At 54.4% G+C, this 10,230-nt stretch overlaps 1 protein-coding gene across 2 annotated transcripts in view; it reads right to left on the bottom strand.

Moving 5' to 3' along the window:
• Positions 1-9,151: 9,151 nt before the first annotated feature.
• The window catches only part of JADE2 (jade family PHD finger 2), a 47,501-nt gene continuing 46,422 nt past the window's right edge, over positions 9,152-10,230 (bottom strand). For both annotated transcript variants that reach the window (XM_007461364.1, XM_007461363.1), the window contains one exon: positions 9,152-10,117. In XM_007461364.1, the coding sequence (XP_007461426.1) occupies positions 9,309-10,117 (809 nt within the window). In that variant the 3' untranslated portion in view covers positions 9,152-9,308. The remainder of the gene's footprint in view (positions 10,118-10,230) is intronic.

Genomic DNA, 10,230 nt, shown 5'->3' with positions numbered 1-10,230 from the left:
GCAGGAATTTCCTCAACACCTGCCTGCTGGGGACTGGCATGGAATGATGAAAAACGGGCAGAGATCTGCCCAAGGCACCATGGAAGGCAAAAGGGAAAGGCCCCCAAACACCATCGAGGTTTCTAGAAAAGGGGCACCAGAGCTGAATCTTGAAGGTGTATAAACTGGTTAGTGGAAAAGGGGTGAGAGAATAGTGCGAGCAGACAGAACGGCGATGACAGAGGCACGGCAGAAAAGGGCACGCTGTGATTTGGGGCTGGTAGAGCCCAGAGCCTGAAGAGGTGCTGTGTGGAGAGCATCTTAGACGGAAATGTCAGTGGAGGGAAAGACGAGAACATGAGGCCTGAACTGAGAAGGAGGCAGAAGAGCGGGGCTGATCCTTCTCATCTTTCAACCTGCTTCTCACCTCTCATGATAAGTAGGCTACTTCTAACACTGATTCCGAAACCAACATTTTATGACGTATGACCATGTTTTCCAACCCAAGGCAGGAGCCGGGGATCCACCAGGGGAGCCTGCTCATGGGGCCATCAGATCAGGATACACTATTTGAAGCTGAGAACATCTGGACAGACATGTATCCCCAAAATGCCACACTGAGCATGTGCACCAGAATGTGTGGCGCTGACGACGGGGATGACACATGTTTGAGGTCAAAATAAAACACAAGCCGGAGCTATTGACACAGCTACGCAACCTACAAGACATCGGGCTGAGGGAGTGGGGCTCCCTGAGGGTACTGCTGGGAGTGGGGAGCTGAGACCACATCTGTCCCTCTCTGACCCCCCTCTCCATGCACCTCTTACCTGGGACTGGCTTTGCCTGCACAGTGTGGGGATCTGGTGGTTCCATCCATCGAGCAGGAGAAACGTGATAGAAGTAGATGAGGGGAGTACCCTGCCTTCTAATCCCCTAGAAAAGTCCTGAACTCGAAAAGTCAGGTGAGCAGGGTGTCCTAACTCATCACACAGCCCAAGGGCTGCCCAGCGAACACTGGACTGGACTTGACCTCTGTGGCTCCTGGGCTCAGAACCGCCTGTGAATAGAAACATCGTTTCAGAGTGACAATTACAGTTGAATTTAAGGAAGACATTTTAAAATTTAATACAGATGGCCTAGCAGTGGTTTGCTTATAAAGTGACAGGCTCTCTGTCACTAGAATTCAGAGGCTGTCCTAGAGAAGGTGGTGGACAAGACGTGCTTTCACGCCCCCCACCCCCCTAAACACTGAGGTCCTATCACCCAGATGGGGCTCCTCAGATGAGGGCCAAGTAGGACCCAGGACTGACGGTGCAGGTTGGTACTGGTCCCATACACTTTCTTGACCAGAAGGATGTGCTCCTGGAGGGCAGAGGGGTCCCTAAGATTTAAGCATCCCCTCTGGTTCCTGACGTCCCTACAGGGCACACTGCTCCCTTTGCCGTGAACCCATTTAGGAGTCTTACGTTGGACGAGGCAGCTATCAGGCCCGTCCATGGCAGCTCCTTACCAAGCCTCCTAGGCTTCCTTCTGTAAGCTGATGAGCATGAATATTACAGCTGGCGTATGGGAAACAAAGTTTTGTATACCAAGCACCTGTCGCCAGAATCAGGCAATCACCCAGAGTCCCAAGATAGCAGTTCAGAATATCCACAGGTGATGGTTTATTTTGCTGAGTCACTTTTCTCACTTGGCTTCTCCTGCAAACCCTGGTGCTCTTCTGAGTTTCGTGTTGCTCCCAACATTCAGTCCCTAGCAATGGAACGTTCCTTCTTTGCAAAAGAGGGTGAGGGTGCGGGACAGGAGGAATTCGGCTACCTCGGGCCTCCTGGGTTACAAGGTTTCAGGATGGCCACCGAGGAACCGAGAATGCTGGGAAGGTGGGTGTTTCTCAGGCACAGGCAGCTGACTGGCACAGGCATCACGTGAGTGGCTTCCCTGATGAACACCAGGTGCTTACAACCCGCCCTTAGCCGGCCCCTCCCGGGCCGCACGTGGCCACTCCCTGCCCTGCCCCCAGGCCACAGGTGTCCTGCTTGGGCGTAGGAAAGTCCGTGAGAACTTGTAAACAGCGGGGCTTCACCTCTAGGATTCCGGGAATCAGTAAACAGATCCCTCTGGCCTCCTGGCCTCTGGTCAGTCTGCCACCGTTAGAGCGCCCTCTGCCTAAACCGCTGTTCCCCCTCCCCTCACCCAGTCAGTGGTTCCTCATTCTGTTCCCTTCACATCCATGCCCACTTTGTGACTCTCAGCCACCCTGCATGGTGGGCCCAGTAGGAACTCTCATCCTCATTTCACATATGAGGAAACTGAGGCCCAGAAAAGGCCAAAACACAGTCCCTAATTCTCCGTTACCACAAGGCCCACAAGAATCCATCTCTAGTCACTTTCTCCTTTGTGGTATGTTCATGGATGAATTCTCTGGACCTGAACGGCCACAGTTAGCTAATAGTTAGCTATTCTCCCTCCAACTGAGGTTGGAGGGAGAATAAGGGGGAATTGCCCACTGAACCCAAACCCCTAGGCCTGGAAAAGCCCACCCTACAATTGCTGTCACCCAAATTACAGAGCCCCCCCAGGCCTGCCAGCGAGGCCTCGGCCCCGTACCCAAGCCTGGAGGATGGACACCTCACCTTCCTTCCAGTGCCTGCAGGCCCTGCTCAGTGCTTAACCCTGTCACCATCCCAACCGGACCTTGTGTCTCACCTCATGATCACACCCATGGCTAATGCTATGCTCCTACTGACCCCTCACCTGGTGACAGATGAATCAGTGGCCATGATGGCATTCTGATTGTGTGAAAGCCTGCAGCGTCTTCCTGCTCTTGCTCTGACCAAGTTCAGTCTGGAGGCTCATGTAGCCCCCTCTGCCTGCCAGCCCCACCTCACCCAGCTGGCCTTAAGGTAAAATGAAGGGCCCCGGCAGACTCTGACCTGATCCTCACTGACCACATCCTCTGACCATGGACCCTCCTCCCAGGACCTAGAGAAAGCAGTATCCCCAACCTCTTCTCCCATTTTACAGATGGGAAAACTGAGGTACATCAAGTCAACAGCAGAGAGAAGAGTAGAACCCTGGTTTCCTCAGACTGGGTCAGACATATTTTCCTACAGTGCTGTGCAAAAAACTGTGAGGGTTGGGTTAAAATAAAAAGAAGACTTGAGTTTGAGTTGCGGGACCCAGGGGAGTCATGGGTGCTCTAGGAAAGGCAGAGAGGCCCAATGTGAACTCTTTTTTTCCTTAATTTTTAAAATTAAAATTTTTTTAATAAAATTTTTTTGGCCGCACTGCGCAGCTTGCGAGATCATAGTTCGCCAACCCAGGATCGTAGACGGGCCCCCGGCAGTGAGAGCACAAAGACCTAACCACTGGACCGCCAGGGAATCCCCTCTTTTTTCTTTTTAATGTTTTAGAATGGCTTCTTTTTCCTTAACATTGTGTTTGTTGTTGCAGCAAAGCAGTCATACATTATTAAATGTAGCAGGGTTACTTTTTTTTTTTCCTATATAGTATTCTTTTTTTAAAAAATTGTGGCCAAAAAACCACATATCATCCGGCATCAGGGCTGGGCAGCAGATGGCGTCCCAGATCCTACCCTGCAGGAGTTTCACAAGAACAAGGCAAGTTCAGGGTGGGCACGAGAGTCCCTCCCCGCTGCCGCGCAGTCTGTGTGTCTTCGCACATGGTTTTGGGACTATCGGATTAAAGTTTGTCTCCCACACTGGCCTGGTCTCTGCAGAGGGGCATGTGGTCATCCTAGAGTCCTCAGGGCCCAGCAGCTGATGCCCCGTGAGTGCTGAATCCATGTGTGCATGAACGAAACGGCAGGAGTGGACACCTGGCCTCCCCTCGGATTCCTGTGCCATTGGCTCATTAGTAATTATTTTATATTGATTACAGGTTCAAGTGATCATATTTGGGATATAATGCATTAAATAAAATGTTATGAAAATTCATTTTACCTGTTTCTTTTTACTTGTTAAAAATGTGGCTACTAGAATTACATATGTGGCTCACACTATTTCTACTGCACATTGCTGCTTTGGACCCACAGGTACCTTGACCTCTCCTGCCCCACAGCTTTGCAGCTGCAGGCCTGGCCACGGAGCCCCTGCATCACTCTTCTGGAGCACTGTGGCCAAGTGGGCCTGGATTTGGGAGGAGGGAGAGGCTGGGGTGCCGAGCCCAGGGCAGCTGGCCCAGAGAGCTGACAGCCCCAAACCACAGCTAGGGGGGCTGGCCGAGCAGGAGCCCCCTCAACCCTGGGGCTGATCCACCAGCACCTCATGCTGACTGCGGTTGAGGATGCTGAGTGAGCCCTTCTCTCTCAGCTGGGTGCCCTGAAAGAAGCCACACAGCTCTGTCAGGCAGGGTTCCCAGGTCCCAGCAGCAGGGATGTGGCCCCTCAGTGAGGGACACCTCCCTCCACAGACATTCAAAGCACGTACACTCGCCCCAGGTTTCTTTCCATCACTTTTCTGCATGGGGGGGGGGGCGGGAATCACAGAACTTTGGATCTGGAGGTGCCCTCGGGGACTTACCTTCTACTGCATCAGTGAGGAAATGGGGCAGTTCTCTGTGGTTAACAACTAAGTCAGCGGCCCCAGAAACTAGATTCCTTGAGTCTCAATTTAAGCCGCTTTCCACACAGCCTCCCCTTGGGCTCTCAGAGGAGGTTCAAAACCCCTCTGCACGTAGCTTAATCCATCTTCGCGCTTGCCGAGCCCTCTACCCAGAGCGCTTGTTGTCCCTTCCTCCCAGCCAGCTCCCCTTGGGCGAGCAACTAGTTATTCTTCAAGTCTACAACGCCTGGAAGTCTGGAAGCTCCGGGAGGGCAGGGTCCTGGTGCCATCCACAGTGTACGACCCAGCACACTGGCAGAATGAGATGTATGCTCAGTAGACTAATTGTCAAGTGAACGAATGAATGCATGCATGAACGAATGGTGTTGCTTCCTCAGAGTAACCTGAATGCACCCCTGCCCAATCAGCCCAGGGCTCCATAGTACCTCCCAGTTCCCTCATTGTGTCCCTGCTGGTCTGTGAGCTCCCCCAGGGCAGAGATAGATGGTGGCTACATTCCCCATACTTTACAGAGCCTGGTCCGGAGTAAGTACTCAGGAAATAATGAGTGAAAAACAAGCCTGGGCAAAAGCCTTTCCTGATCTAGGGACAGAGGCCCGAGTTTCCTCCCAAACCTTCCCACTGCCCCAGGTAGGTGGCTCAAGGTGTCCCGACTTTAACGCTGAACTTCACCTCTTACCAGGGGTGTGGCTTTGCGAAGCTCCATCTGAACTCCAGGGGATGAAAGCAGTGAGGAGAAAATGAAATATGCCCAGCCCCAGTGCGTACTGAGCACTTGCTACGTCCCTTCGGACAGCCAGGGAACACTCGCTGTTTCAGTGAACCTCTACCCCCCGCCCCCGGTGCAACAGAGCCTCACACCAGCCAGCACAGAAAACATCGCTTTATTAACTGCGTTTGCCAACACATGAGGAGTGCAGAGGGGTCCTGAAGACATGGGCCCCAGTGGGGGCTGGGCTCTGGAAGACCCCCATGAGTGAGCAGGACAGGATGGGATTGGGAGCTATGCGGCAGCGGCAACACAGAATCATGCAGGGCACACGGGCACCGGCCACCCCCAGGCGGCCATACATTCTATTGCTCGTGAAGGGTAGCGAACATGGACAATGTACAAAAAGGAGAAATAGGTTTTTGCGTTAATGAAAAATACATTTTTTCTCTACAAAGGAATCTTTTCTAATACAAGAAAATAAATATTGCAACATAAGCCAAAAATAATTTAAAATTGCTCTTTTCAATATATTTTCAATATTTCTCTTGTATATTAACAAATGGCACATCACTTTCATTGAAACAAAGACAGAAGGTGTCTCCTCCTGTGACATTCATATCATCCCCCCACCCCGAGCCGATGTGGAGCACAGAGTGTTGTGCATCTGAGGGACAAAGTAGCAGGAAGTGCCTTAAAGAACAACCAAAGGTCCCAGACTCCAGCCTGGCTCTTTGGCCAATGTGGCCAGCTGGGCCAGGGGGATGGGAAGGGGCCTCCCCAAGGGCCATGCTACAGGAACCCAGGCCATTCTACAGAGCTTCGGGCATGGGCAGAGGTTGGCCACATCTGGCAGTAAGCAAGGAAATGCCAAATCCCGCTGCTGCCAATGTCTGTTAGAATCGAGCAGGTGATTCTCTAGGAATTGTTCCCCCAAGTCCCACCGTGTGCCCATACACGACACACACAGATACACGCCTGCACTCGGACACACACAAGGTGTGCTCTGGAACAGGCTCACACATCCACAGTCCAACACCCATGTTTGGAAACCTGGGTGGCTTCTCCAAGGAACCTGAGACCTTCACACTGCAAATGCTCACACACTGTCACCGAGTCAGAGCTCATTTAATAAAATAAACCCTTCTACCTTTCTTCTCCTTATTTGTTCTAAAATACATTTATGATCCATAAAAATACTTTCCTTACACATTATCCTTTCTCACTGTGATGAGGGGGAAGGAGGTGGGCAGTGGGGACTGGGAGGGTGGTGATGACAGCCCGGTTGAGTTCCAGAGCAGCTCCTCCCTCCCTGAGGAGGGCCAGTGAGTGTGGACACATACGGTCAAGCGAAAGATCTGCCTCAGCCTCTGGTCTGGAAAAGGCCTCCTGCCTTCTTCCCAGCTTCCCACCTTAAACTCCGAGGCGGCAAAGCCGTCGGCAGGCTGGAAAAAGAGCGAAGGGGCTGTGGCTAATAGCAGAAAGGCCAGCAGTGGGAACCGGTTATCCTTGTCCTCTTTGCAGCCCGGTGGACATCCTAGGGTTGGACAGCTGCCTGGCAAGGACAGCTCTAGGGCGTGGCCTGGGAGACCCTGGCCAGCCAGCCTCACAGACCCTTGGACTCCGTGCAGGATGTGGGCCCCAGGGATAGTTCAATCCAAAGCAAGAGCCAATTGGGAAAAGGGTCGGAATCCAGAGGCCGACTTGAGTAGAGGCCCTCTGAAGAGTGCTGGCTGCCCGGCCTGGCCCAGCCAGTCCAGATCCTGGCCAGACCCACTACCTTCCCATCCTGGTTCTCTCCCTACCCTCACCCCCAGGGAGCCCAGACTCTGCCTCAGGATGGATGAAGGCTAAACAGGCAAGTATTGAGTCTACCGGACCCGAGCCATTCCTGGCACCCCCATCCCCCGGCAGAGTTTGGTTGTTCTTTAAAGCTCGTCCCTTTTGCTTCCTGTGAGGTCAGACTGAGCAATCCAGCACAGACAAGGTTGTGGCCCGAGGTGACCCGAAGCACGGGGAAGGAAGGTCTATTCAAAGGCAGTAAACAGAGAATGGGGTTGGGATGCTGATGCTGACACTGCACTGGCCACTACTGCCAAGGCGGGCGGGCAGGCAGACTAAACTCTACATGGTAGCTCATGCCATCCCAACGCCCAGAGTCCTCGAAGCCCACTCCGAGTCTGCTCCGACTGGACAAATCTGACCGACCCTTTAAACTTAGTCATTGTCTTTGTTTCCTGTTTTGATAAAATTCACATGAAACTGAGTGTCGATGATCATGCCACTGTCGTACCTTGAAAATTTGGAGTCGGGGATGGGTGCCCGAGTTGCTTCCCCATCCCGCCGATTTGCGCTTCGTGTGTCACGTGGGGGCAACCCCATGGTAACACTTTTGCCACGCTGGTTTCGCCATCAGTCTCCCCCACAGTGAGTCTCAGAGTTCAGGAGAGCTCACAGTGGGCCCAGCCTGGGGATCTGAAATCCAACACCAGCAGCAGAACAGCATCCTCGTCCAAGAGCTTGCGCTCGCCTCTTGGACGTGTGCAATGGACATGTTTCTATACTTGGTTGCTAAAGAGCTCCATTTAAAAAATAGTCCAAGTGACAAGTTGTCAGGTCCAGGCTGTGCTGTATTATGGTCAAAATATTCTTTGGCATCCACAGAATGATTCGACTGATTCACTGGACTTTTGCAAGGTTCTTGTTGGAGAAGTTCTGGCTTTACCAGTGGCAGAAGTGATCCAGGAGTAATTCATAAAAGAAAGAAAAACACGTTTTCACTGAATTCCTTGTTTTGTTTGTTCCCTGAGCTGTCACCCTGGGGCCACTCCACTGAAACTCTTCAGAGCTACTACCTGGGACCTAGAGGGCGGGGTGGGAAAGGCAGGACGGTGATGCTGGGGAGGGAGGGAATGGCTGGGAGAGGGGGTTAAGGCTCGGAGGGAGAGAGAGGAACCAGGGAGATCCAGCAAGACTTAATACAGCCCCAGCAGGCCGTCACTGACGCATCCTGGGCCCCGGGATCCCACTGCCTGTTGGAAAGAGGAGTTTCCAAAAGGAAACTGAGAAAGAAGCTCATCTCTTAGCAGGACTGGGAAACTTGAAAAGGCGAGCGGTCTGGTCTGGTCAGCTATCTGGGAGTGATCAGACCTCGGCCGAGACTGGCCCCGAAGGAAGGAAGGAAGTTGGAGTCCCAGAGCGATTCTCTGCAGTGGGCGAGTCTGAGCCCCACGCCCCCCATCTGAGCACTGGCCCTCCCTTGCAGCCGTCCGCCGGCACTGGCGGCTGGCCGGCTGGGAGTCCCCTGAGAAAACGGCACAGCTCAGGAAGGATTCTGGGAAGCCCTTCCCAGAGCCGCCGGGCTGGGCGCTGGCAGGGGCAGAGCAGCAAGGGAGTGGAGGGTCACGGGGTGGGTGGGCAGGCCTCAGATGATGTGGGTTGATCAGGAACGGCTGTGGTTCCCTTGGAACCAGCAGGCCCCCTTCGCCCCCTCAGTGCTTTCTCGTATAAGCTCGTTGTGCTTGTGACAGTGAGTAGACTCTGGCTGGGTATCACTTATTATACTTCCTTGGGGATCAGTGGAGTGCAGCAGGACCCCCCAGATGGACCCCAGTGGGATTTGGGGGCAAGGCGGGACAGGCCCTGGGCTGGCCCATCTGCCATAATAATGCCCAAATGACACTCTGTGTCACCCAGTGGCAGCAGGCTGGAGTCCTTCACCTTGCCTACGTGTAGCCAGGAGCCCAGGAATACCGCATGGGCCGGGCGGGGATGCTGCCGCGGCAGGGATGGTGCCCAGGACCTGGTGTGGTCCTTGTGGCCAGAGCCACGTAAGGAATCCTAACGTCCTAGGCCAGCACAGAGGAAAGACAATAGTGTGGAATTCGAAACTCTCTTTATATTAAAAATAAAACCACAACAGAGTGGCAGCCTCGAGGGTCTGAGACGCTCAGCAGAGATTGGAAATGGCAGTTGTGACTGGGCTGAGGCCTCGTGGGCGGACCAGGGCAGGGCCCAGGACAGGGGTAGGGGGTGACTTAGGAGGCCAGTACCCCCATGCGGACCACCTCGTCAGCCCCTGCTTCCCGGGGACCCCGCTGCACCCCGCTGTCCTTGGCCTCCACATCTGAGTCGCTCATCTCCCCATCAGAGAAGTAGCCATCAGTCTCAGTGTCAAAGTGTAGGCTGACCTTTGGCCTCTCGGCCACAGCAAAAGGCGGTCCTGTCCCGGCATCAGGCCTGGCACTTGGCGATCTCCGGGTTCCCCTGCTCTCGCGGGGCGGCCGAAGCCGGCCTGAGGGCTTGGGACTCGCCGTAGGGCCAGGCACTTGGACATTCGAGTCGGCAGCCATTGGGGCTGCCTCGTCCGGGGTCTCAGGGGCCAGCGGTGGGGGGCTCTCGGGAGCTGCTGGGATGGGACAGTCCTCGGCTGCAGGACTGGATGGCAGGTGAGAAGGCGTTCGCCGTGGTGGCTTCCTGGCAGGTGGCCCCTGACCCCCCTTGCCGCTGCCAGCATCCTGGCCCCAGGGCTTCTTGGGGGTTTTGTCTGGAGTCGTCCGTGAACCGGGCCCATCCTGTGGTGGTTTCTTCTTGGCAGGCAGGCGGGTGCGGCCACGGGTCTTCCTGGCAGGGTCGCCAGGTCGCAGTGAGGGGTCCCGCATGAAGCTCAGCAGCGTCTCCTCGTCCTGCAGCAGCTCCTCCGACAGCAGCCCCGGAGCAGGGTCCTCGCGGTGCCCATTGTTTAACGACCACTCGCTCATGGCCATGTTCTCTGCCGTGATCTGCACCGACTGCGCCAGCCAGCTATTGAAGAAGGTGCCGTCGATGGGGAACGAAGTGGACAGGCCTGGCCAAAGGGAGAAAGAAGGCAGGTGAGATGCCAGCAGGTGTGTGTCCCACTCTCCTTCAGGAAGCCCTCTCTGACCCTCCCCTGCACACCACCGTACCTTCCTCCCTCTT

The sequence above is a fragment of the Lipotes vexillifer genome, unplaced genomic scaffold, assembly GCF_000442215.2.
Source record: "Lipotes vexillifer unplaced genomic scaffold, Lipotes_vexillifer_v1.1 scaffold217, whole genome shotgun sequence".
NCBI classification, from domain to species: Eukaryota; Metazoa; Chordata; class Mammalia; order Artiodactyla; family Lipotidae; genus Lipotes; species Lipotes vexillifer.
The sequence above is the reverse complement of the archived record's forward strand: the minus strand, read 5'-3'. Positions and strand labels throughout refer to the sequence as shown.